The sequence below is a fragment of the Phoenix dactylifera genome, chromosome 1 (assembly GCF_051530095.1).
Source record: "Phoenix dactylifera cultivar Ajwa chromosome 1, Ajwa_hap1_PhDact_Kaust_v1.1, whole genome shotgun sequence".
In the NCBI taxonomy this organism is placed as follows: Eukaryota; Viridiplantae; Streptophyta; class Magnoliopsida; order Arecales; family Arecaceae; genus Phoenix; species Phoenix dactylifera.
The window spans coordinates 35,900,084-35,927,500 of record NC_143190.1 but is presented as its reverse complement, the minus strand read 5'-3'; the positions used below and the strand labels follow the sequence as shown (position 1 = coordinate 35,927,500).

The 27,417-nt window shown below is 38.3% G+C and overlaps 1 protein-coding gene and 2 pseudogenes across 3 annotated transcripts in view; 1 reads left to right on the top strand and 2 right to left on the bottom strand.

Annotated features, from left to right (window-relative positions):
• The window catches only part of LOC103723492 (uncharacterized), a 7,423-nt pseudogene extending 3,008 nt beyond the window's left edge, over positions 1 to 4,415 (bottom strand). Inside the window, exons 1-6 of the transcript XR_016412787.1 lie at positions 4,232 to 4,415; positions 3,534 to 3,796; positions 3,308 to 3,482; positions 2,391 to 2,564; positions 2,156 to 2,310; positions 154 to 277 (exon numbers count right to left, since the gene is read on the bottom strand). The product of XR_016412787.1 is annotated as an uncharacterized LOC103723492 (transcript). The remainder of the gene's footprint in view (positions 1 to 153; positions 278 to 2,155; positions 2,311 to 2,390; positions 2,565 to 3,307; positions 3,483 to 3,533; positions 3,797 to 4,231) is intronic.
• A 1,128-nt stretch (positions 4,416 to 5,543) lies between these two features.
• On the top strand, positions 5,544 to 12,671 carry LOC120110679 (glutamate receptor 2.9-like; annotated as a pseudogene).
• Positions 12,672 to 15,643: 2,972 nt separating this feature from the next.
• Positions 15,644 to 21,289, bottom strand: LOC103723485 (uncharacterized). 2 transcript variants are annotated; one of them, XR_015987760.2, is made up of 4 exons: positions 21,129 to 21,265; positions 18,391 to 19,599; positions 18,000 to 18,259; positions 15,644 to 16,889 (listed from the first exon to the last, which is right to left on the bottom strand). XR_015987760.2 is itself a non-coding variant. In XM_008814402.5 (4 exons), exons 2-4 carry the CDS (start codon positions 19,596 to 19,598, stop codon positions 16,751 to 16,753), a joined length of 1,575 nt encoding a protein of 524 aa, XP_008812624.4. In that variant the 5' UTR covers position 19,599; positions 21,129 to 21,289; the 3' UTR covers positions 15,644 to 16,750. The 2 variants fall into 2 exon arrangements, 1 of the variants encoding a protein (XP_008812624.4); XM_008814402.5 differs by having other exon boundaries at positions 18,000 to 18,227; positions 21,129 to 21,289.
• Between the last annotated feature and the right edge of the window lie 6,128 nt (positions 21,290 to 27,417).

The window sequence follows — 27,417 nt, the reverse complement described above, 5'->3', positions numbered from 1 at the left end:
AGAACTGTCAAGGTGAATTTAATAATATATGTTTCAGTAACCTAGAGAAACACATTTAAACATGGGAGAAAAAAAGAAGAAAACGTAAAAACATGCAACCTTAGGAAAAAAACAGTGATTTAAGATATAAATTTTCTCTTGAACTCAATATACCTTGTGCTTCTTAAATTTTTCCCTCCCCTACTAGCATTCATGAAGCTAGTAGTGTTGTTGTCTTCCTTCTCTTTTAGAGGTAATGTTCTAATTGTCACAGAATCCATTCATCGAGCCAAGTAATCTGTTACAGAACCACAAATGCAGCACTACATAAATTTCAAGTTATCATTATAGAAATCAAGATGGTCAAGATTATGGCAACATAATCTATTTGTAATGATGAAAAGAAGAAAAAAGTTAGACATTATATTGAGTAGATTGTCTAGCCCTTATTACGGTTATGCTCTCTGAGCAGTTAAATGAAACTTCACCATGAGGAACATAACCTCAAGTTCAATATGAAATGTGGATGGACCTAGATCATTGGAAATTCATTGCAGACTTTCATATTTGATTTGATAGTTTAGTGCATGGTTATCAATTATTTTCCATGCTCCTAGTATTGAACTTTCTTAGCATGCAGGATAAGTTTAAGAAAATGAAAACAATAGTGATAAGCACGCTGAGAATACATGCCTACGTAGGAGTCATGAGAACTTTATTTTTGCAAAGCATTTTCCATTTTGTGTAAGTCAAGGTATGAACTTTATCACTTTAGCTTCCCTCTGATTTTGTATTATTTCTTAAACCAACAATTAGAAACATAAAAAGAATGAGATATTAAAAAATAATAAGGTTTTGGATTCTTTTCCTTCCCCTTCTCATTGTTAATGCACAACTACTCTCCACATGCAATGCACATGTTTTGTTCAAGAGAGGTATTATAATTGTTGGCCCTATTGGTCTGTAAACGGTACTCTAAAAGGCTTCCTCAGTCCTTCCATCAAATTCTTAGCATTGGCACAAAGGTCCATCAAGTGTGCTGGACGTAGCTCTTTTGCAATATATACAGAGGAGTTATCGACACAGCAAGAATGGGCAAAAAGAAAAGGGCATAGAAATGAAGAACCGCATTGTCTTCCAATGCAATCTATTGAAAACTGAAGAGTACCATAATTTTATTTTTCCATTTTTGTGACTACTCATCTATCTCCTATTTCTGGGTTAGGTGATCACTATTCTGTTATTCCCCTTCCTTATCCTCCTATGGTTGTCACTAGTTATGATGCACGTGCAGCTGCATGTTGCTGCTCAATATTTTAGGTTTGGGATAATTAACTAAAGTCCAAATTGTAAAACGATAAGAAAATAATTAACTCATACTTAACTTTTTTTCGAATGCATTACATCTCACCTTCATCTTGTGGTTCAGAACTCTCTCCGTCTTTCTCTCTTCCCTTGAAAGTTCCTAAGAGTCCAGATACACCAAGATATCTTTCATAGAAGTTTTTGAATTCCTTCTTTCTCGCTAAATCATATTTTCTCACCTATTTCTACGTATTGTCTTTACTCCGTCCTTTATTCTCAAACTTCAAAAATGCTAGAATCTCTTCTTGTATAGAAGTCTATCATGTTTTACGCCTTCTAAGAGAAAAATCTAATCAGGGTTATCATAATAATATGTTAAATATTTAATGGAGTATTCTGATTAAAGTTATTTTTGGAATGGAAAGATTGGGAAATCAAGCCAACTTTGTGTAGTTCAAGTATTTGGTGTGTGATGTTGAGAGGGCATTAACCTTTTAAAATTTTGTAGTTCATATATTTTGTTACTTGTTGAAACAGTTCGTTACATCATTTTCCTTGGTAAGTTCTTACTTCCTCGATTTTTTTTCTTTCTATGATTTCTAAGACATTTATTGTTTCCAGAACATGTCTTACAAAGTGTTTTCTGCTATTATTTTTCACTGCCAACTTTCAAGTTATAGCTGCCTCACTACTTTCTCTCTAGATTTGCATATCGAATATACTGTTACAAAGGTCCGGAAACATGAAGTCCTCTTTATGAGTATAGAGAAGTTCTAACATAGCATCTAGCAAGCATAGCTCAGGTGTCTTTATAAATTAAACATAAAGACTCTTTATCTGCTTTAAAGAAGACAACAATGATTCTACATACCTATTTTTCGACTTCCTCATGTGCTTTTCTATCTTTTTGTCCAGTTTTGTAACTGGTGCATGAGTAAAAGGCTCTTCTTCCTGTCTCGTGCGCACCCCTCACTTTGCTTTGTACCTCGTAAGCTCTCTGCTGTCAGCTCCTACGATTTCTTTCACCTATAGAAAAATTGCAGCAGATGATTAATAAGTCCACCATTCAGTCGGATTACCAATATGAACCTTAACCAAAAATTTACCTCCTATGATCTATCTTGAAATCATCCATCTGTTCTTTAGCAATAAGCACTTTGTTTTGCCTGTCAAAACAGTTCTTTTTCCCTTCTCAAAGCCTGCTTCTCCTGTTTTGTTTTCTTATCCTCATCCATGCTTGTATGGGCAAACCTTGGGGGACGTTAGACACCTCCATGATCCTAAAGTGCAGCATAACACAGTTTTAGGAATCTATCCTCACTGTACTGCAAACATGTATAAATTCCGTTCCCTCATTCACATAACTCAGATTCAACTCCAAACATAAAGGATTAAGATATCTAAAGACCTAGACAATGCTTTCCCATCATAGTGATGTTTCAATTAAGTAGTTCGATAATTCAGAAAGAAAGAAAAAGAATATACTTGACTGGAAACAAGCAGAAGGCACAAGACGAACACACATGCTTCTGCAAGCATCTAAAAGAATCTGAAAGCTCAAAGCATTCAAGCAAAGTAGAGGAAACTTTAACTAGGAAAATTCTGAAAAAAAAAATGAGAAGACATGATAACCAATTAAAACTAAGAGTTTCACTGGAGTATCAAATCATAGCCAGGCAATTTAAAATATCTGGACATATTAACTATTACAAGATTCCCAACCTTATCAATCTATCTAATGTCTCCATTTTTCAATCTTCCTTCCAAACTTCAACAAATCTGCCGATTACTTCCCTGGTGTGCCGTCTAGCATGGTAACGTGGCAATGAACTGGTATGACAAAGAGATGGAGCAAACATGGCAATGAACTGGTATGACCCAAAAAAAAAACTCCAGATGACACAGCAAGAAGTAGGATTGACCATATATGAGCATTGGACTTCAAACAACAAACCAGACCACCACATAACGAATCGAAATTACAAGTTTTGGAGGAGGAAAAGATGAATACAGTCATGAAAACCTGGGCAGCCTGTGTTAACTTGCTACCAAGCATATCAGGATTTGGGGATACTTCAACAGGTCCTCCTCCTCTTGCATCTCATCTTTCTCCTTCTCATCAATGCTTACTGTTTTCTCAGATGCAACATTCCCAGCAACCCGGATGAGCTTTCAATCTTGGTATTCAAGCTTCTTATGTATTGGATGAATAATATTACATTTTTTTTTAAGAATATAAGATGATCAACAATCAGTTGAAAAGTAAACATAAATCAAGGAAAGTGGAAAAAAGACAGAGACCTTTTCAAGAAACAATCTGATGTCGAGAAGGCTCCAGACAACATGATGGCCCTCAATTGACAACCCTTTTGCCTTTTGAAGAAAACAATGGACTGACAGTAGCTCAGAAGCAAAAGATGCTTTGCCACTAGGTAGCTCATCCGGTCATCCCATCTACTGTTAGGAATTGTTTTTGCCTCACCTAAGGAGCAAACAATGTAGAACAAAGTATCTGTTTATTTGGAAAATCAACTAAAAATCAAGAATAATTCAATATGGAAAAAATTTCAAACTATTATAAATTTTTGTTATATTGTCTTTATTTTTGATATATCGATACTCTCTGATGCTTATCTTACTATCCTACCATGACATTATAGATTTCTCTATCAGTAATCCTCAAATTTTCTTTCAAAAACTCAGGACAAAACCTAAAAAAAAAAAGATGGAAGCGCAAAATTCACCAACAGTTTCTTTTGCAGGTAGAAACCCAGGAAAGACAACATAACACTATAGATTTCTATACCACGAATCCTTAAAAACTTTGTTTCAAGAAACCTCCGAATAAATCCAGGTTAAAGAAGAGAAAAACAAAAAAGTAAAAAACTTACCAAGAATTTCTTTTTGCTAACAAAAAACCCAAGAAAGATATTTGTTTGTTAGAATTATTTCACTTGTATATTAAATAAGTCTTTTTTTTTCTTTTCTTTTAAGAGCATAAAGACGGAGAGGGTGAGTTCAGGCAAAACATTTTGGGTGGGGGTTTCCACCATGCTCCTCATGGAATCAAATCCATCCAACATCTCTTTCAGAACCTTAACGAGCCGAGGAGCTTCCCTAGATCGATTAGTTTAGTTAAAATCCAAAAATTATCAGGCCTCGATCGATTTTATGCCAAAAATATCACCACTGATACGATCAAGAAATCGAGAGAGAGATCCAGAATTTGATGGAGATTCACCTAGTTAGAGTTTCATCGCTGCCGAGTTCGCATCTTCGTGGCTGTCCTGTAGGCTGTAGCCAATATTCTCGCTGCCGTCGCCGCCGGCCTCCGTCGACCGCTCTAATCGGCGCCTTTTTAGCAACGCTGGGGTAAAGGCGGCGATCCTCGGCTAATACCGAACGGTCCGATACGAACCGGGTGAGTTCCGGTTCTGACCCTAGGTGGAACGTGCCCTCTGGTTCGGCTCCGGATTTCATGTAGTTAGGCCGGGTCTAAAGCTAGCCTCTAGCTTGTGGTCATGGACATATGGCCTTGGGTGGCTCGGAATTCAGGAAGGCGTGTATCAGAATTGGGGGTACATGATCCATTGGCATTCTATGGCGCTGATCGAATGACAAGAAAATCAGACGTAACTGATCTCACTTGGTGATGATTTGATGGTCAGATCTGGGTAGTGCAAATGTAGCATCTGATTCTAGGCCGAGCACAATTCTACATATGTATGTAATTTTGCGACCAGCATGGTGTTGTTTTCTGTGTTTACTCAATGTGTCGAGGCTTATTTTATTTGACACGCGGTTTTTTTTCCTATCAATTCCGCAATGCTAGCTGTTTGTAATGGGGCTCTAATTTGTAATGGTATTCCCATTTAGGAGGAATAAGGATGAGCACCGGAGAGAAGGATGAATATTACCTATTTATAAAAGAGAGGCATAATTTGTCTGAAGATAAATTAAAATTCCCACTAATATGGATGATCATGCTTGGATTTTCATGGATATGAAAGATCCTTTGAACAACGTGCAGATCGTTTCAGTATATGAAAGTATTTCATGGAGGAAGATATATGGCAAAGGTAGAGGGCTCAAAGGAATTGGAAGAGATAGAGCAAATTACCGATGGTGGAAGTAATGCCTTGGTACAATGGTAGTACTTGGTTAGCAAATCAAAATAATACTTGCAGGATTTCTGCTCTGCAAGTATCAAGAAGGTGATGACAAATATTTTGTTAGCCTCTTGATCATCAGCAAGCGAGATGTGGAGGGTATTGTTTACGCTCTATATCTACAAGATAGCTGACGATCAGAGCAAGCACCACGTGGATGAGGTGTGATAAAACCAGAATGGGTGAGAATCATATGGCCCTTGTTGGACTGGGGAGAGTTTGACCATGCTAAATTTTATTGAGTGAGAAGGTATAGATTGAAGAAGAAATGTTCGGTCAAATGCAGGCTGAGGCCGAAAACCTAGAACTTAGCTGTGATGAACCGTAATACATAAAAATAGACCGAGGTGACTCAAGCAATCTCAGAAGTTATATCAAATACATAATTATATCTTAGGCCAAAACGAAAATAATTATCGGTGTGACTGGTGCAGGGTAATTGTGCTGGCGAACGTGCATTGTGAAGAATAACTAGCATTAGTTACTAGAGCTATCAATAGTGGAGGTGAGACGTAAGAGAAACTGTTAGTGTACAATTACTATATGTTAGTATAATAAGTAGAAATCATATTTCATAGTGGGTTCCTTCAACAATTAATCCAATGCATCTTTATCTTATCTTAATTTTACTCTATAATTTATCTTAAGAGTAGGCATGACTCAAATTTTTATCGTAGCCCAAAGTTATACCTCCACCATAGTTCAATACTACATCCTTCTACCATGCGTAGAATTACACCCCTTATCCTTCGAACGATGGTGTAATGATGGTGAAAGTCCCTTAAGATTATGGCACCTAGATCTACGCTATTTTTTATCCTTCATATTCGACTATCTTTCAATTGATCGGATGCTATTATCATGCCCACGCGCCCCAACCCTTGCTATCTGGTTTGTCTCCACTCTCCTCTACCGCACTCGGATGGGTCTCCGTTAGCGGGTTTGTAATACGTTCGAACAGTAAGAGCGCCAACAAATACAAATCTTGCAAGGGACATTTTTTAACATTTCTTAGTCATAAGCATCATCTAGTCTATTGTAGAAAAGATGAGGTTAATCACACCTTTAAAATTCATAGAGGTGGATGGGTTCAAAAATTCCTTAGTCTACATAGTTATTTATCTAAACTGCAAAAAATTCTCGACATGAAAACACTGAGACAAATGGCTGACCTTTGAATAGGAAAAAGAATGGATCTGCATGTCCCAAATGAATTGGCTTATTCAAAAAAAGCTTTGTTCTTTGAAAGATCTATCTCGTGTCGTGTCATGAGCCATACTCAAACCCTTCTTTTACGGTGCCCATGATTTTTCCGTATGTTGGAACAGACTCACCAGAAGAGTCCGAGTCTTCTGTGCAAGTAAAGGAGAAGTGCAATCATAGAAATTCATAGCTGTCACAACAGCTGTAAATTTGAATTTCAAATTCATTCAAATTTGAATTTCAAATTCATTCAAATTTGAATTTCAAATTCATTCAAATTTGAATTTCAAATTCATTCAAATTTGGACTCACCAGAAGAGAAATTCTTAGTCATCACAATAGCTGTCAAATTTGGACTCTCCGGAAAAAGAATTCTTAACTGTCATAACAGCTGTAAATTTGAATTTCAAATTCATTCAAATTTGAATTTCAAATACGCTATACTTATATAAATCTGTAAACATGATGAATGTAAAATTAAATAAAAACGAAAAGTTCTTTTCCTCAACTCTTATCTTGAATTTCTTTACCATATAACCCTTCTCTTTTTATATTTTTTTAAACCCACTTATAACTCCCAACTACTGAGTTATGTACAGATTGGAGAGCATAAACCAAGTGGCCAATGTTAGGATTTTTTTTTCTTCTTAATTTAATCCCTAAAATACCTTCGATTATCTTTTTTTTTTGGAAGATTTTGTGTTCGCATCATTCTTGATCTTAATCTTTGATGATAGTAATCATCTTTAACTTTAGTGCTCCAAATAATCTTTTTTTCTTCGGGATTACCTGATTCACCTTACGGACCACACGCTGTGAAGAATGATAGCTTGATAAATTCCTTGCGGCTCGACAAGCTTGGGAGAATGTCTTCCAAGAAAGCCTCCAAGCTACATTTGAAGGAATTTATCATGGAAGCTGCATGGAATCTGGGGTGCTTGACCCTTATTACTTAAAAGAAAATGGTGTTGACCTTCATATTCAAACGGCTCACCTTGAATTAAAGATCACTTCTTGTTTCTAATTTAATTACTTATTACTTATTGCCACCTTGGAAAATGTCAAGCACCAGTGCAAGTTCTTCTCAAGGCGGTATCTTCGAACAGCAATTCATGACCGCTAAATTCTGGAATCCAACCACCCCGCCGCCGCCGCCGCGTGTGTTTCTGTGAATCCCAGAAGTAGTAGTAGATGATCCAAGCTTGCAATTTCCCAGGACTTTTGGATTATGACTAGAAAGGGAGAGTTGGTATGTTGTGATGGTCCAATGACACCAAGGACAGATTGTTCCTTGAGTCTTCTTCTAAGCGTGTTGATGTCTAGATTGGACCCTCTAGTCTTAGTTCTTTTCTTGAAACCCTTGCCTTCGCACATTTGTTCAATCTTCAAAGTAAACCATTTGATCATATGAAACTCTGAGATCATTCAGGAATCCCGGATGCTGTTATTTTCTTGGAATCAATGGTTGACCAGTAGGGCTGGCATTGGAGGGAAACTTTGGGGCTTGGTTTAAATGCCAGGGGAACTGCTACTATAACCTCATAAACCTGCATTAGTTCCCAGCTCCTCTTTAAGCTCTGAAGCATATGATGAAGAGCTATATCCATCTTTCCTTCATCCTTTTGTCACTAGGCCATGGACTAGAATGGGGGGCCTTCGCTTATGGCAGCACTTCTAACTCATTAACCACTGTTGATGTAGGCATCATTTTGGATATGGGCTCATGGCTTGGGAACATTAGTCGGAGCTGCATCTCAATGGCAATAGATGACCTCTATGCGGCACACCCCAATTATAGCACAAGATTGGTCCCCAACTTCAGGAATTCAAGGGACGGCGTTGTATCTGCTGCATCCGCCGGTGAGCCTCTCTTTCACATAGGGGTGCAAATAGGTCGAGTAGGATCGGATCAAGAGCGGCGTCGACCCGACCCAAAAATTTGGGGTCCGAATCAAATCTGGATCATACATATGCCAATGAGTTACAAATTTTAATTCGTACTTTTCATTTAATCATAAGTCCATGCATTAACAAGAAAAAAAGGCCGGAACCTTGCCAAATATTCTGTAGTATAGCTCCTAAAATGTTTTGTTTTAAAATTATTAGACTTTCACATTAGGCTTGCACCAAATTTATCTAGACTCCCTATTCTAGCACGTTCAGCTAGAATGCTGTCTGGTTTATATAATTTTAAGATTTTTTTTTTGGAAAAATGTTGAGGAGTCCATGAAATAGGTTTCCAGAAATTATGCCTCAATACCGACTAAAGTCCTCCGAACTCATGATTATATCAGGAGCTACATGCATCACCTCCATCTTCCATATTTTTTCAATAAGGAGCTTGGAAAGTAACACAACGGTGTATCTTGAGGATCACTTAAAATAAACCTTATACATGATCACCATGAATAAGTAAATGACATCCGTTTGCATATTATAAGGCTTTACTAAGAAAAAAGGTAATTAACATACCAAAATCAACATCACCATCAAGCCATCTGAGCATCAACTTTACCAATAAGGCCTTCTAAATCACTATTCCCTGAGCTTGACTGAGTTTCCTATGCCTTAATAACAGCATCTCATTGAATCAAATACCTCTTTGTTAAACAAAGTTGGAAGCCCAAATTAGACCTAGTTAACAATCAGGTCAGGTTGGGTTTGATTGGATCAAAATTCAATAAACTTAGATCCGACACGAAATATGGAATGGATTTAAATTTGAAACCCGACTTGGCCCTACAGGTCCTTAAATCAGGTCCGGATCCGGTCTACATGGGTCGGTTTGGGTCGGGTCATGGGTCAACCCAACCCATTTGCAGCCTTACTTTCACATGATGGAAAAAGGTCTCTTCCTTGGCATTTAAATTAGATTGAAAGGTAGTTTAAAGTGCAAGGTGATAGTGCCTAATGGGTGATCTCACAAAATATATTGCATGACTTTAGTGCTAAGTAACTCAACATTGCACCCCAATCTCAGTCCAGTAAAAGCCCAACTTATTGGGCCCTTCCTGAAGACATTTTTGGGCTGGTTGAAACCACCATCTACTATGAAAATTATCTAAAGATAGGGCTAAATCTGCAAGAATGTGTGGATGAAAATTCTTAGCATAATCTACAAATTGTAAGAACTATACCCATATTTTTTTTGTAGCGGCAAAGCTAGCACTTGGCGTATTGTGTGGAAATTGTGGTAGATGAGCTCACCATGGTTAGTTTTGATCCAATCTAGGAGAAGAAAGAATTTCCTCAACCCGCTCAACTTGAATCTCTCAAAAAAAAAATTTAGAAGAAGATGAAAAATTATGAAAGTAAGGCTTAAGTCCTCTTTTCTTTCATTGATCTAAAATCGAGGTACACAACCTCTATTTATAATGGCGAGGTCTGCCCTTGCATAATTCGGGTTGGATTCTTCTTCTAGTTCTAATAGGATTATATTCCTAAAATAGATATAATTGGTAGAAATAAACTCGAAAAAGTTAAAATTCTTCGGAAAATAAATCTCGACTTCTATATCAACTCTACCTTCTATCGCTCTGCCTAATTCTTCTCGAATTGAAAAATATGTCTGATCAAAATCTGACCCGAAAAGAAAACTTTGGATTCCTCTACCATTGATGCTATGCAAGGTGTACCGAGCATCAACCCATACGTGCAGAAGTCTAAGAAGCTCGACGATTTCAAATCGAGATGGAAGAAGAGATTCCACCAGGAGAACCCTGGTGCTAGAGCAGGAGATCCAGGTGTGTTTGGGGTTATGGGCATATGATACTGTGTGGGCTCTAGCGATGGCTGCAGAGAGTGTTGGGGTGGCAGGCTCTATCTATCAAGAGCCTAACATGGCTCACTCCACGACCGGCTTGCTGCGACTTGGATTCTCATCGACCGGCCCCAAACTTCTCGATTTGATATCGAACACTAAGTTTAGCGGAGTGAGTGGGAGGTTTCATCTGCGAAATGGGCAACTCGAATCCACAGGATTTGAGATGGTTAATGTGATTGGGAATAGGCGGAAAAGGATTGGGTTCTGGACTTCAGCCCATGGAATCTCTAAGAGCATGGATTTTAAGGCGAGTCTTGGTGGCATTGTGTGGCCTGGGGACACGCTGGCTGTGCCCGTGGGTTTGGATTGGCAGACGAGCGGGAAGAAGCTAAGGATTGGCATTCCAGTGAAATCCGGAGGCTTCAGGGAGTTCGTCAATTCGGAGTGGAATCCCCTCACCAAAAGAAATGGAAGTGGGTTCTGCATCGATGTGTTCGATATGGTGATGGCCTCACTGCCTTATGTGGTGCCTTACGAGTACATTCCCTATGAGGATGCTGATGGAAAGATGGAAGGGAAGTTACCATGATCTCGTCTACGAGGTCTACCTTGAGGTCAGTTCGATCTTCTTTTTATCTGAATCATGGTCTGTCGTTTCGGTACCGGATTTCGTACGAATTTTTTTTAACAAAGCTATGCTTCATCCTAGCTTATTTGACGGTCTAATTCATAATGTTTTATCATAATGGCATTCCATTTGATTCAACGCGACAAAAGAAGGAACAGAATTTTGATGCTGTGGTGGGCGATGTGACGATCACACCAAACCGGTCCTTGTAGGTGGATTTTACGGTACCTTACACCGACCTGGGGATGTCCATGGTGGTGCCGGTCAGGGATGACCGAAAGAGTGCATGGATCTTCTTGAAGCCGCTGACAGCAAGCCTTTGGCTGGCAAGTGGAGCATTCTTCGTCTTCACAGGGTTCGTTGTCTGGACTTTGGAACATGGCATCAACGAAGTGTTCAAGGGGCCTCTGCTCAATCAAGTTGGCAGAGTCCTCTACTTCTCCTTTTCAACACTGGCTTTCGCGAACAGTTTAGTAACTTCTCCTCCACCTTGTAAATTTTTCTATGCTTAAGATAGGCCATTAAAGATGATAGTCATATGTAAAATAATGGTTTCAGGGGAGAAGCTGCTTGGTAACTTCACCAGAGTTGTGGTCATCATTTGGGTGTTTGCGGTGTTCATTTTGACATCGAGCTACTCTGCAAGCTTAGCCTCCTCAATGCTTACCATGCAGCAGCTTACTCCTGCTGTCACCGACGTAAATGAGATAATAAGGAATGGGGGTTACATTGGCTACATGGGGCGCTTCTCCATGCAAGGCCAATGGAAGATTGACAAGTCCAAACTCAGGGCCTACAATTCTGCTGAGGAGCATGATGAGGCCTTATCTAAAGGAAGTTCTGAAGGTGGTGTTTCTGCCATTATTGAAGAGATCCCTTACGTCAAAGTCTTCCTCTCCAAATATTGTCACAAATACACTATGGTCGGACCGGTTTACAGAACTGATGGCTTTGGTTTGTAAGACTTCTTAAGACTCGCTCTCCCTCTGTATTCATGGATGCGAACACCAAAATTATAGAGCTCTAACTTCATCTTTCTTTCTGTTCATTTGTACAGGCCTTCCCTAAAGGATCACCCTTCGTCCCCGATATATCGAGGGCAATATTAAAGATGATCGATGACATCGAACAGAAGCTTTACAGGAACAGGATTGTCTGTTCTAATGATAGCAGCACGGCCACCTCAGAAACCCTTTCACTCGATGACTTCCGGGGTCTTTTCCTCATTACCGGAATTCCTTCCACAACAGCTTTAGCAATCTCTGTGGTTTGCTTCCTTTACGATCGTTGGCATGTTCGCGGTGCAAGAACTGATGAAACTTCGATATCAAGAAGGCTCGTCAACATTTCCAAGTTGTTCGATCTTTGCTCGTCTTTTGCGATCAAGAAGAATGAACGAAGTGTTGCAAGCTTGGCTGATCCTGAACAACAAAGCCCATCAAGCCTTTCTAACCGCGTGTGCGGAAACTCTAGTCAAGCGGAAGGAACGACTGAGAGGGACATTACTCTTCATATCCAAGGTCTACCAGCACCTACCGAAATTGTGGATGAAACCAGACAATGATGCCATTGTCCTTTCTAAGAGGGATATTGATAAAACTGCTTGCTGGTTATATTTTTCTTTTTTTTTTGGTCTTTCAAAACACAAACTTCTTTGTTCTTATCCATCCAAAGAAAAAAACAAACAAAAAAAAAAAAGCCGTTTCATGCTTGGAATTTTTACCATTGGATGCCTGAGTGGTCCCTGCTACCGTCGCTGCCTTTGACCAATTGACCAGAACATTCGTAAAACTCTTTTATAAATACATGATTTCTATCTTTGTTTCTTTTCTGAAAAAGTTCTTCCTATTTGTCTCCCCTCTATTTTTTTTTCTTTCTTTTTTCTGAAAAATACCACCATATATTCATCCTTGAGGCACGGCACGACCAAAAGCAATTCAATCAAATTTTTGTACTTGAGAGCATATCTCTATAGAGGTGTTGTTATAGTTGAATTCTTAAAGATAAACGCGTTCGGAATCGTTGCGCCAAGTTATTGATTCTCGGGAACACAAAATCTACCTTTAACGACAACGTAGTCTCTCTATCTCTATAGCTAAATTTTTCTTTCTCAGTTTATTATTATTTATTTATTTATTCTTGATTATTTGTGGTGTTACAAGAATTTGCATCCATAGTTTAAATTTCTAAAAAAAAAACTTTGTATTGGAAATTTGGAAGAAGTTCCACTGGAAACATCACTGTAGTTATGTGAATTCCTTCCCTCCGTTCCCGGTAGAGCCGAACTCAGTCGTTTCTAGTTTTCCTTGCATGGGCAATAAAACAGTGCTAAACTCTAGCTGTTTTTTCATGGGTAAAAACCTTCAATACCTATAATTTCCTAACTCGGGCCTTCAAACCAGAGGTCTCCAGATGAGGTCTTCAGGTCCGTCATTAGTTACTGCTGAGGCATTGATCAGACACGTTTTGCAGTTCCTTATTGAAAGACTCCAATCTATGCAATTAACTAGAATTAGCATTCATTTGCTAAAAAAGGGACAATGCCGACACACACCTGACACACACCTATAGGAGAAATTATTTCCTACATTGCATGCGCTATATGGTCATACACACCACCAATCACAACTGCTCGTTCCTACAGCAGTATACTAAAATGCACGCTTGAAGAACAGAAACGAGTAGCTGTAATTGATAGTATGCACAGACCCATGCCATTTACACCGAATTTTGCCGGAGAGGCAACAAAGAATGGCCTTGTCAAGTTCAGGGGTCTGAACGCCATGAGATTACTCTGTAACAGAAGATTTGTCCGGCTTCAACTTTTGACGAGGTTCTTCTCCAACTTTCAATCTAAGCCAACCAGCATGAAACATCATTGTTTTATACCAACACAATCTTGAACAAAGGATCGGTCCTAACTTGAACTGGAGTTAATTCGGCTGCACTGCACCGCAGGGAAGAAAGAAGGATCACAAAGACACTGGATCTTGCAATTCCTAATCTTTTTGGAATTCGTCATTCAAATATATCATCATATGTCGTGCTGGGAGAGGAGAAGGAGGAGGAGGTCGTTGGTCCTTTAAAGGAACAGGCAACCCAAGAGTTTTCCGCAGCGGTGGAGGTTTCGCTCTTCCCGTTTCTTAAAAAAGAAGAAAAAAAGAAAAAGAACAAGAGTTCTTCACTGTTCAGCAAAACGAGTTAAAGCATAGAGGGGAGGAGGGAGAAAAACAAGCAAGCAACAAAAAGAAGGTTAGTTAATAAAAGTATCTACAAACAGTTGACAAGAATTAAACTTTATGTGCATCCTAAAGCCAGCCCGGATTTGAGGGCATTTACCTGCTGCATCACGGACAGGCCTTGAACAAGTCCTGGAGACAGCGTGTGGATTGTGTGAACAAGCATCACGGATGATCAGCTTACTATCCATGGATATTTCCAACGCAAATTTGATGAACATTTTCCATGATATAGCTACATACGTCTCAAGAGAATAACTGAAACAAATAACCCTAAAGCAAGACTGTAGATAACCCAAAATAGCCATCGCGTAGACACCTAATCCTCATCGACGGTTATCAGCTATGAATCATATACATCACTTGATAGCCACACAATTCATCAAATATTCAAGTCCATACCACGGTTGAAAGTCCTCAAAAGACCAAAAACTGCATATATGGAACATATATCCCAAAAAATATCTTCATTTTTTTTTCTGTTGTTCTTGTCAAGAGATGACAAACTACATGGCACATTCCACCTTGTCTCACACTTTCTGAGATTCTCACCTTTCACCGGCCAACCATGGAAGTATCTTCAATGTTTCCACTTAGAAGTGGAGATAAATTTTGGGTCTAAATCGGCACACTATCCTTGTTGTTCCAGGACATGTCATCATAACAAAGCTTCACATCAACATAGAATTTGGCATGTGTGCAAGAATAACCTTAATTCTTTACAATGTCAGCCTCAAGTTACAGACGAAGCCCAAAATATTGGACAGATTTCAGGACCACCTTCAGGCGCATGACAAATACGACCGCAGTTCCCGGACACGTGAATCCAAAGCCATGATTCACAGTTTAGCTAAATCATTTTTGACCGTGCAAGCAGGACAGCTTATTTGGCACACTAGTTTTGCATGGCAGGTCATGTGGAAGCAATGAAACAAAGTAACTGCATATAGATAAGCTACCTCTCTGCTTGTTAACGTGGAGGATTCCAACAATTTCAAAGCGAACCTTAATTCTGCATGCATTTATCTTACGATTTGATGTAATGATATGCAGTTCATCGAAGCCTCGCAATGCCCTTAAGCAAGATTTGGCACCAAAACATGCTAATGAAAAAGAGCACTGGATGTATTCATGCACAGAGAAACAATGATTCCCATCACATTTTAAACAACTTAAAAAGATACAGAAATGAGTCATTCTAATTTTGCATTCATTTTATCGACAAAATTATTTCTTGCAACTTCTGAGAGAGAACAATAGGGGCTGGGTCTTCAATCGCCTAGAAAAAGCAGCCTAATATCACCATGAATGTCATAAATTCCCTTAAAATGAATTTAAAAGCTATTCAACACACATAAAACCATTAATTCTGCCAGACTCTGCAGAAGCATCATTTCATTCTAAAGAAACCTTCAGAAGTACTGTTGGGCTTAGGATCCTGAAAAAGGCTATGACTAAGCATTTCTACAACCAATTGCCACATTTTCTCACACCAGTTTACAAGACCAGACAGCCAGATTAGATAGTAACTTATCTCCATGACGCTTAGGTTTGAAACCATGATTTGTACTACATCAGACCGCTATGTCCAAGTGCTAACGGTGTTGAACAAAAGTATGGTTCAGGTCATCAGGCTTGATAATATGGTATTGCTAAGGACAAGTACAAGCCTGCAGCAAAAGAAGATCTTCAAAATATATTACGTGCTTGCAAAAACCAATCCGTATTGAGGAATCAGAATGCAGAAAAGCACATCTTCACCATTAGCTCGCACAGCAGAGTTAGCTGATGTTTTGTGCAGGCAAGCTTCAGAAGCCATGCTAGGGAACCGAAAGTGCCAAAACATTTGGGGTACATATATGTGCCAAAACAAAGAAGGGTCCAGGATATCAAGCTTGATTCAACAAATTTTAACATAGCCTGCAGAACACAAGAAATATCTACTAAAACATATGACATCATATAAGTACTGATCAGAAATTCATGCTGCAAAAATGTATGTCTTCACCAATAAGCCAATTCCAGCAAGTCTTGAAGGCACTGGATCGAGTTGGCAGGTTCAAATCATGCACAATGTTTGTAATGCATGGTACTCTTTAAGGAAGAGGTTCCCAGACTCAAAAGGTACAGTAACTTTCATTTCTAACTGTTGCTAAACAATGAAAGAGGATTTCACATGAGCTATCATCTGACAGAAACAAGTACCCTCATTATGTACATATAATACACTTTTTTTAAACAGATAAGTAAAACAACAAAAATTATTTAAAATCTGTCAAAATTAGCCTATACCAACCAAGCAAAGATAGACCTAATACAGCATCAAGAGTCTGGTTTAGAACAATACTTGCCGTATACTTGTAACCAATGTCATATGGCTGAAAGGAATATTGGTATGAAATAGAGCTGACAAAACAGCCATCTCCCTCTCTCTCCAAGTATAATAAAATCCAAGATAGAAGATTTAGCGAGCATATGTCTTTGATTTCTCCACCAGAACAATTCTACCATTCCACTCTGTCTGATCAAGAGCACGTATTGCAGCATCAGCATCCTCATCCCTTTCCAAGGATAAAAAACCAAAGCCACGAGAATCACCTGACCTATATGCAGAAGGGAAATATTTAAGCAACAGACGTACAAAACCAGTCCAAGCCTTGAACATTACCAAAAATGAAGAGTGCTAAAACAAGCATTAAAAACCAATTTAAGATTTCAGACAACTTACGGCCTCAATGAAAGAGGGGCAAAAGTCCAAAGCTTGATTTGAAGATCTAGATTCTCAAGAATGGAAATACCAACTGCTAAGAACACCTACTTTGATACCACCAAATGATATATATGCCTTAGTTGGGCATGCAGAGAAAAGGAAACATTTTTTAATTTTCATTTTTTCAAAAAAAAAAATTTGGAGAAAGAAGTCATGACAAACATTGAAGACCTAGAGTAGATTCAGAGTCTTCAATTAAAGTTTCAGATTTTACTATGATAAATAGTTTTAGTGGTCCAGAGATGAGCTTTAATAACCTCTGATATTTAATTGTATATTGCTATAATTTTCCCTAAGTAACAAGCAGTCCTATTTTGGTTATGACTGAATGAAGTTATAGGTTCATTATGAGTATGATTTCTTTAGTGAGAGGTTGACCTGAGGAAGTGCTAGATTGCTTAACAAAAAGCATCAACCTTGACCCAAGTATTTCAAATTGGCACATCCTAGGTTTATTATGAGAATGATTTAGAGTGGTTTTCAGTCTATACAATAGAAGTTTTGCAGAGCTCCAAATGCATTTTTTTGTGAATATTATCAGAAATTCAACTTATTATTATCTCGTCTTCCTTCCACTTAGTCTTCTCTTTCATCTTTCCTTCCACCCTTTCTTTACTCACTCTTCAGGCCTCATACCTCTCATACTACATCACGTGCTAAGTATGTGCATAGAAACAAAGATGAACCATAAATGTGAACCTACTCCCAAAATCCACCTCTTATAGCCAAATTGGGTAGATGTGGTATAATAAGATTTTAGAAGCATGTGGACTAAATAAGGAATAGACAACCATTTTACATGCTCCATAAAGACAAAATGATTTTTTTTTTAAAAAACCACATGTAAAATGGGTGGGCCTACAATGACTTTGACGCTGGTGCAAACCTTTGTTACAGAGATGGTTATGAATAGCTAGAACTAATTTAAAAAATACAAAGTTACCTTTTATCCCGAACTATGCGAACATCTGTTACACGTCCAAACCTCGAGAATTTCTTCTCTAAATCTCTCTCAGTAGTAACATAACTGAAACCTGCAACAAATAAATTCCTTCCAGGCCTGCCGATTCCAGTGCTGCGGTTTGCAGGTGGTGACCAAGGCCTCCTTGGAGAACGACGATGAGAATGGTAACTTGGCGGCGGAGATCTGCGCCTCGGAGAATGCCTTCTCCTAGCACATCACAACCAAGAGGTTTTGACAAACTAAAGGAAATAGATAAACAATAATTAACCAATTAATGATTATTGGTTTAAAAGCTAAAAGCCTTGGATGTTCAAGCAGGTGGATCACATGATCAGAAGCAGTAGAGATATTTAAAAAAAAAAAAAAATACCTTGGTGATCTTCGATAACGATCCCTTGCATAGGGAGACCTTGATCGAGATCTACCACGGTTGTCTCTTCTGGATCCAGAAGAATCCCTCCTCCTCACAGGTGATCGACATTCAGACCTCTCTCTCCTTCGCGGGGAATCTCGCCTTCGAGGTGATGCTGACAAGCGTTTTCTTGGAGAATCATCTCTGTGATGAGAATCTCGATGTGTTGTCCTTCCTAAAGGAGATTTCCGTCTTACAGATGGAGATAATCGATCATGGGAAGAAGCTCTCTTCCGATCCACAGCATGCTTTTCAGGAGAAGGTGATCGTCTCCTTTTAGATCGGATTGGAGGAGCTGATTTCTTCTCATTATTTTCTGGAGGGAGGAGCTCTTGACTTGCAGATGGTTGGTTGTTAGGAGACCTTTCCATAGGATCAGACATATTTCTTTCCGGTGATGGTGTACCATTTCGCACTTTTCTAGGAGAATGCAGATCAGTGCACTCCCTTACCATCCCACTGTTATTGGAAGCTACTGTCTCCAAAGGGTAGTCGTTATCCTTCATTTCAATAACATGACTAAAGTTCTCATGATCCATTTCCTCATTGCCAAGCTCAGCCTTTTCAGATTGAGAATTCCCTGATATGTTTCCAACATTTCCATTCTCTGTTGCTGCCAAAGTTGGTGACTTAGCACTTTGATAGCCATAGGTTCCATTATCCACTACTTCATAAGGATTATCATTGTTATCAGCTGAGAAGACAGGCTTATGAAAGCATGCATCTGAATTTCTAGATTCCAACATATTTGATGATCCACTAGCACTTTTATCAAGCTGTTCACCAGAAAGACCAACATAGTCAGCCCCTTGCATTTTATCATGGTTTTCATATTCCTTGATTGTGGACTTCAATCCATCATCTGTATAGTCTGCAATCCTCTCGATATCTTCATGTTGCATATCTAACTCAATTGGTAAGCAAGATTCTTCAGCTTTCTCTGAGGGTGATAGAGAAGCTGGATTACCAGGTAACAATGGTGATCCAGCACGCTCCTGATTTGTGTAACCTTGCATATTAACATCCAATGCTTCAGCTTCACCTTGAAAAGTTTTTCCATCCTTGTCGTCCTTGTTATCAAGTAAGTTAAGGCATGGCTCTCCAACATATGGAGCCCCTTCTTTGCTGGTCTCTTCCAGACTCTTGTCAGGAGTACCGAAATCCATCCTTATAAAAGATATCAGACACAAAAAAAAAAGATAAAGGAATTATATGCTAACTAATCAAAAGAGTACGATATATAACTAAATTCTATCTGCCTTAGACTCTCTGCAGTCTACATTTAAGAAAACAATAATAACTCATACTTCTTATTCGATTGTATTATATGGAAGCAACTATCAAAAGCATAGCAAGCCATTACAAAATGTAAAAATTTTTAAAATCCAATGAGATAAATTTGCATAATAATGTAAAATTAAAAAAAAAAACATAAAAGAAAGAAAGAAAGCCCTGCTAACTCCCCCCCCCCTCCCATTAATCAATATTAGAACTTCTACCAACAGCCAAATCTTACATAAAGGAGATTTCTTTCTTTCTTCCCTTCCTCCTGCCCCAAATCCCAATTTCTACCACTCATTCTTCTCCAAACCCTAAAATAAAGTAAAATAGCCAATACATTTTGTTTTTAACAAAGCCCGGAGTCTAAATTCTAAAAAATTACTGCCCCATCTGTCCGCATGTAATTAAACACATTGGTAGCAACCGACATTTCGAAATTAAGTAGCTAATAACTCATAAAACCATTGTAAATACTGCCACCTCAAAGATCCATTATCTATACAAAGCATGATCTAAGACCCCCTTTCTTCAAAACAAAAGGCTCATTATGTATGCAATGCATTCACCGTAGTCCTTACCACTACCCCAATTGGGAACGAATAGATTTTCAACAAAAGAAAAAAAAAACAAGAAAAACTAGAATATAATCTCTTAATGACACTTGCAACTTAGCATCCTACAAAAACCGCCTTAAAGGATAATCCCTCCAGTTAATACCTCTAAAATTACAGGTAATAAAATGGGGAAAGTGAAAAAAAAATCGCAACACCACCCACTTTCTTCATGATCACAAAAGAAGAGGATGATCATATGGATACATGATCACAACTTTACCCCAAAAATTAAACTTTTTAAGCAAAACACTCCAATGTAACCCTCATCTAATCAGTGAAAGCACTCATATTTCAATTCCGCTGCGATAAAGAAAACCACAACAACTACAAAACCTAATCCCTCTTCCATCTGAATACAAATTCCATCAAATCCAATCAACACAGCCTAAATGCAATGCCAATGAAAATTCAAATCTGACAGAAAACTCAAATCCCGAATCCACAAAACCCACTCAAAAAGCAACCATAATAAAATCAGAGCCACGATCCTATCGGTTCCCAATTTCGAATTAACTGGAAACGAAACCATCACAAGAACCCATATCGAAACCTTAATCGTCATCAGAACACAAAATACTAAAAAAAGAAACTGTATCTCATACCATTCAAATTCTTTCATTGATACCGAACACCAGAAATATTTTCTAAATAGATTATAGAGTTTCACATATTCAAATCGAGATTTCCAAAACCGAAAACGAATCGGAGAAATATAGTGAATAAACTGGTCTAGAGACATGAAATATTCATCATAAATAGGAAATTGCGACGAGATTCGATCTAATATGGAACAAAGAATACCTCTTCTCGATCTCTGGGAGTGAATTTTTCAGGGGAAAAATATTCAGAGAAATGACTCTTCAGAGGCGCCCTAAGATTCTCCGTGGTTTTTCGAGAAGCTCTTCCGAGGGTCGGAGGAAAGAGAAGTTAAAAGCGCAAGATTTAGATGAGCGGATCCCGTCACCGCCGATCCTCTGGTCCATGCAGATATGCTACCTCCTTTGCCGGCCACGTAGCTGTAGAGAGACGCTTACCTTCCCGCGGACGGTGACGAGATCGTGGTTCAGTGTATTGGCTATCTTTTACGTGCAACCTTCGTAATATGGCATGATCTCTTTTAGTCCGGACCGTGTATTGGATGGGAACATATTACATGTCCAAACATGGGACACGTGTTAAAATCAAAGACTTTGATTAATTGCAAACGATTTGCAAAATTGTTTGGTTGATCAGGGATTTTAATAGAACAAATGTCTTTTTCAGAAAAAAAAAGCATTTTCATAGAAATAAAATTTTTATATTTTATTAAAAATAATATAAAAAAGCTACTTTTCTACCAGTTAGAAATTAGGTCCTTTTTTTTTAAAATACTTTTTTTTTTGGTACAACGGCGGCTCACACCTGACGAGTGTGAAAACAGCTAACAAAATTAAAAAAACAAAATACTACACAAAGGTATAGGCACAGCTCCGTGGTCTAGCCAGAAAAAATCTTCCTAAAATACTATTAAAATTCATGAATAATTTTTTTTTCTTTATTAAGAATGAAAGATAAAATACATTTACATAAACAAAAATTTCGGATCATTTACGGGTTTCTTCCTTTGGTTCGATTCACTGGCCGAAGAGCGGATTTCACCAACGAAAATCTACTATTTTTTTCTTCTTCTTCTTCCTCCTCCTTTCTTTTTCTTCTTCATTTTTTCCCTTTATAGCGAACGAAATTGACTGTATTATATATGGATAGAAAGATTGTTTTAAGAGCTTTTTATTGATATAAATTTTATTTCCCAAAACAACCTGTGCAGAAAGTTATCAGGATTCATAGTTTCGGTTTTTTGAACTTTATAGACTTATATCTTTCAAACCAATGCACCAAATATCACCAAAATTTCAAGATATCATCTACATATCATATAGTATCTTCATGCAAAAAATCACGGCCTAACTCTATGTGTAAACAAAAATACCATTAATGGCTATGCAAGGTGGTGTGTGCAAAAACAATGAATTTTAGATGTTAAAACATGTAATATCCACTCCAAAACATCTCATAAATCGAACAAACATGCTCTGATACCAATGAAAGATAAAACATATTTACATAAGCAAGAATTTTGGATCACTTACGGGTTTCTCCCTTTGGTTTGATTCATTGGTCGAGGAGCGGATTTCACCAACAAAAATCTATTGTTTTCCACAACCTAAATGCCCAAAACACTTGCAGAGAATCTCTTAACCCACACTTCCTTATGAAATGAAGCCTTACACATATATATAGCTTCAATGCATACCTGTCAATTGGTAGTTTAAGGGCTGGAGAGATGTCTATAGAAAGATATCTCTTTTGGACACAAAAGATCATGTCTTTTAGTTAACCAGTTTGGTTGAATCATCATGGGTGAACTGAACCAGTTTTTTCAATAAAGAATATAATAGATATTTCATACAACTTTTTTAGAAAGTAGATGCCCAATATGTGCTACTTTCCCATCATCAACCAAACATATCAAAACTATTTTTCCATGCATCATATTCTCACAAAAAAATATTCCAGTGAACAAAAATTCTTTCCGCGAACTGTACGAGTCCTAAATGAGAAGTATTAGATGGGCAAAGGTTACATGTCCAACATGGGACAGGTGTCAAAAATCGAATATCTTTGTTGCCTAGTTGCTACTCCCTCCTCAACCCTGATCCTTCCTTCTCCCTTCCAACTTGAGATGGATGGCATTAGGCTAGATAGTGGATGTGGACCCTCGCCATTTTTGCCCTAGCTTGATCCATTTCTCTATCATGTTGGCCTTTTATCCTCTTTGATTTTCTCCGCATATGGTAAATGGCATGCCATGGATTTGCGATGGTGGGGTTTTCCCTTCAAAAAATGCTAGGATTATCATTTTCATTTTGATTGGCTACGTTCAACAATTGTAGCGAACATATGCAAATGTTCACCTCCACTTGTTTTAGAAAGTAATTGATCATTTTTCCGAAGGGAGGACATCATTGCATAAGTTTTTGATTTACAACTGTACTGATATGAAAAGCAAACTCCAAGTCCATCCATCATATGATCAACCTCACGTAAACATTAGATATTATATTTAAAATTTTTTCAAATAAAGAAAGATAATTTAGTCACCGTTTTCACTAAGAGAGCTCAGAAACTTAACTAGGAATGAAAATCTCACATGCGCTGCACATGCTCGAAAACTGTGCACTCAAATAGTTGGAAGTTAATCACTTAATATCACCAAACAACCTAAGTCCACACCTGTACATATAAAAATAGAAAATTTATGCAAAGGATCTTGCAATACAACATGTACATTGGAGTAAGGTAGTATGTTTTTCTTTTTTGCCAACAAAAGAAAAGATAAAACTTCTGGTGATACTTCAAGCCTTCGACCTGTATTCTTGAGACCAACTGACTGACCGGAACCAATTATAAAGACTAGCTTAGAAACCTGAAAATTATTTTAAGTTGCGAGAAAATAGGGTATGTACTCAAGAATAATATCCTCAGGTTACCATATTAGTGTATTCCAACCAAGTCTGTACCTTAGTAGATCCACCAGAAGGTATAGTACCTATTGGATGTAAATGGATCTACAAAAGGAAGATAGGTTCGGATTGAAAGGTAGAGACCTATAAGGCAAGGCTAGTGGCGAAAGGGTATAGTCAGCGCGAAGGCATTGACTATCAGAAGACCTTTTCACCTGTAGCCATGCTGAAATCCATTCGAACAATACTTGCTATTGCAGCATTTCATGATTATGAAATATGGCAGATGGATGTGAAAACTGCTTTTCTGAATGGATATCTTGATGAAGATATCTATATGGAGCAGCCTTTGGGTTTCACTTCCAGTGATAGAGATCACAAGATCTGCAAGTTGCAAAGGTCCATCTATGGACTGAAGCAAGCATCTCGGAGTTGGAACACTTGTTTTAATGATGCAATCAAATCGTTTGATTTCATCAAAAACGAAGAGGAACCGTGTGTATATAAGTAGGTTAGAGGGAGTGCTGTCGTGTTACTCGTACTGTACGTGAACGACATCCTCCTAATTGGGAATGATATTCCCATACTAACCTCGGTCAAGGTCTGGTTATCAAAAGAGTTCTCAATGAAAGTTTTTGGGGAAACATCCTATATTTTGGGGATTAAGGTCTATAGAGATAGATCTAAAAGGATGCTTGGCCTATCACAGAAAATGTACATAGTGGAGGTGCTGAAAGGTTCAGCATGGAAAACTGGGGTCTATTACCCCTTAGGCATGGGATTCATCTCTCCAAGAAGATGTGCCCCAACACATCTGACGAGATTCAACGCATGAGTAGGATCCCTTATGCTTCTGCAATAGGGAGCCTCATGTATGCCATGCTGTGTACACGACCTGATATAGTCCTTGTTGTGAGTGTTACTAACAGATATCAGTCGAATCTAGGCGAAGAGCACTGGACAGCTGTGAAGAACATTCTTAAGTACTTGAGAAGAACTAAATATTTGTTCTTGGTCTTTGGAGGAGCATCAGAGTTAAAGGTAGAAGGATACACAGATTTAAACTTAATGACTGATATTGATGATAGAAAGTCTACATCTGGATATGTGTTCTTGTGCAATGGTGGTACGGTAAATTGGAAGAGTTCCAAACAACCGATCATTGCTGATTCTACCATGGAAGCTGAGTATATCGCCGCCTCTGAAGCTGCAAAGGAAGCCTTCTGGTTTAAGAAATTCATTGCAGAGCTAGATGTAAACCATCAAGATGATCCCTATGAGTCTCACCATCCACCAGTGATACCTATCAGCATGTAGTGGCAACCTAGTAGAATGGAATGATGAACCTCTAGGTGCAGTTATCGTATGATACAGTCCTTCTATCGTAAATTCCTACAGAACGGAGGTCATGGATAACTCGTTAAACCCCGTCGTCTATCATATGTCTAGATTTATTCGATTTGAGTTCGAGAGTGGAAAACTCTTTCTCCACTGTATATACTGCCCTGGCCAAGGTCTTAGAACTCAGTCTTATAAACACATAGGATCACTCCTCATCTATCAAGGTCGATAGATTCCATGTAGGTGCATACCCTGCTCCTACAGTGAACCTACTGCAGCCAATCTACACTACAAGAACCCATATAACTAGAGACAATGTGTATGTGTAGTCAAACTACAATAACCTCACTGTGAGTAGCTGAATCACTGCAGGTCAAAGGACCAGTCATACTACTGCAACATCAAGCAAGTTACTGACGAGTGGATAGACATTCAAGTAACTTCTTGTCTTGGTCACGCTCAGTACCCTTGTTCTCTAACAAGCACCTGCACTATCACTTCAGTGTCTCTATACTGTGAACTTGAGTCTCGTCCATCCATAAGAAAAGTAATCTGTGCACTGATCTTATCGGATCGATCACCACCCTCGTGATGTTCCATTGATCAGGAGCATTTAGAAATTAATCACCAATGATACATGGCTCAAATTCTCAACTCTTGAGAATATGTATCATCATCTTATTAATTTCTTGGACGATTCATAGACACATAAACAATATGAATGAAAAAGATGTCCATTTATTATTCAATAATAATAAAGTCAAGTACAAATTTATGTTCCGGAATAAATAATGTGTCAGCCAGATTGGCTTCTAGGGCATACATCTAACAATCTTCCACTTGCACTAAAGCCAATCAGTCATATATCTAAGTCCCATCTTCTCAAGATGGGTTTCAATCTTCTGCTGAAGGTGGGTATGTGTATCTTATAAGACACAAATCTGAATCTTTTGAAAAGTTCAAAGAGTTCAGAAATAAAGTAGAAAAATAAACTGAAAAATTCCTTAAGGCTCTTCGATCAGATCGAAGAGGAGAATACCTTAGTAAAAAATTCCGAGACTATCTCAAGGAGAATGGCATAGTCTCACAATGGACGCCTCCGGGTACACCTCAACTCAACGAGGTGTTAGAGAGGAGGAATCAGACTCTATTGGATATGGTCCGATCCATGATGAGCTTCACTGATTTACCTATGTTTCTTTGGGAAGATGCCTTACTTAGCGCAATTTACTTATTAAATAGAGTTCCATCTAAATTTGTTCCTACCACACCGTATGAGATATGGCATGGTAAGAAGCCGAGTCTTGGTCATCTCAAGATTTGGGGATGTCCGGCCCATGTCAAGCGACTACATGCGGACAAGTTAGAGGCTAGGACCATTAATGCTCGTTTTATAGGATATCCTAAAGAGTCATTAGGATACAATTTTTACGTCTCAGAGTATCACAATGTATTTGTGAGCCGACATGCCATCTTCTTGAAAAAATAGTTTATCCTTGATAGAGGCAGTGGGAGAAAAATTGAGCTTGAAGAGAAAGTCTCTGAAAAGCAACGAGTTATGGATCATATAGAACCTATTCACATAGAGCCAGTACACATAGTACCTCCTCCACCTCGTAGATCTAGTACGATCTTCCATCCTCCTGATAGATACTTAGGTATGCTTATAGAGGATACCGAGAAAATATTCCTCATGGAAGATAGGAAACATGTACAGGATCCCAATACCTACAATGAGGCTATATCATATATTGATTCCAAGAAATGGCTGGAAGCCATGAAGTCAGAGATAGACTCTATATATTCCAACCAAGTCTGTACCTTAGTAGATCCACCAGAAGGTATAGTACCTATTGAATGTAAATGGATCTACAAAAGGAAGATAGGTTCGGATTGAAAGGTAGAGACCTATAAGGCAAAGCTAGTGGCGAAAGGGTATAATCAGCGCGAAGGCATTGACTATCAGGAGACCTTTTCACCTGTAGCCATGCTGAATTTCATTCGAACAATGCTTTCCATTGCAGCATTTCATGATTATGAAATATGGCAGATGGACGTGAAAACTGCTTTTCTGAATGGATATCTTGATGAAGATATATATATGGAGCAACCTTTGGGTTTCACTTTCAGTGATGGAGATCAAAAGATCTGCAAGCTGCAAAGGTCCATCTATGGACTGAAGTAAGCATCTCGGAGTTGGAACACTCGTTTCAATGATGCAATCAAATCGTTTGATTTTATCAAAA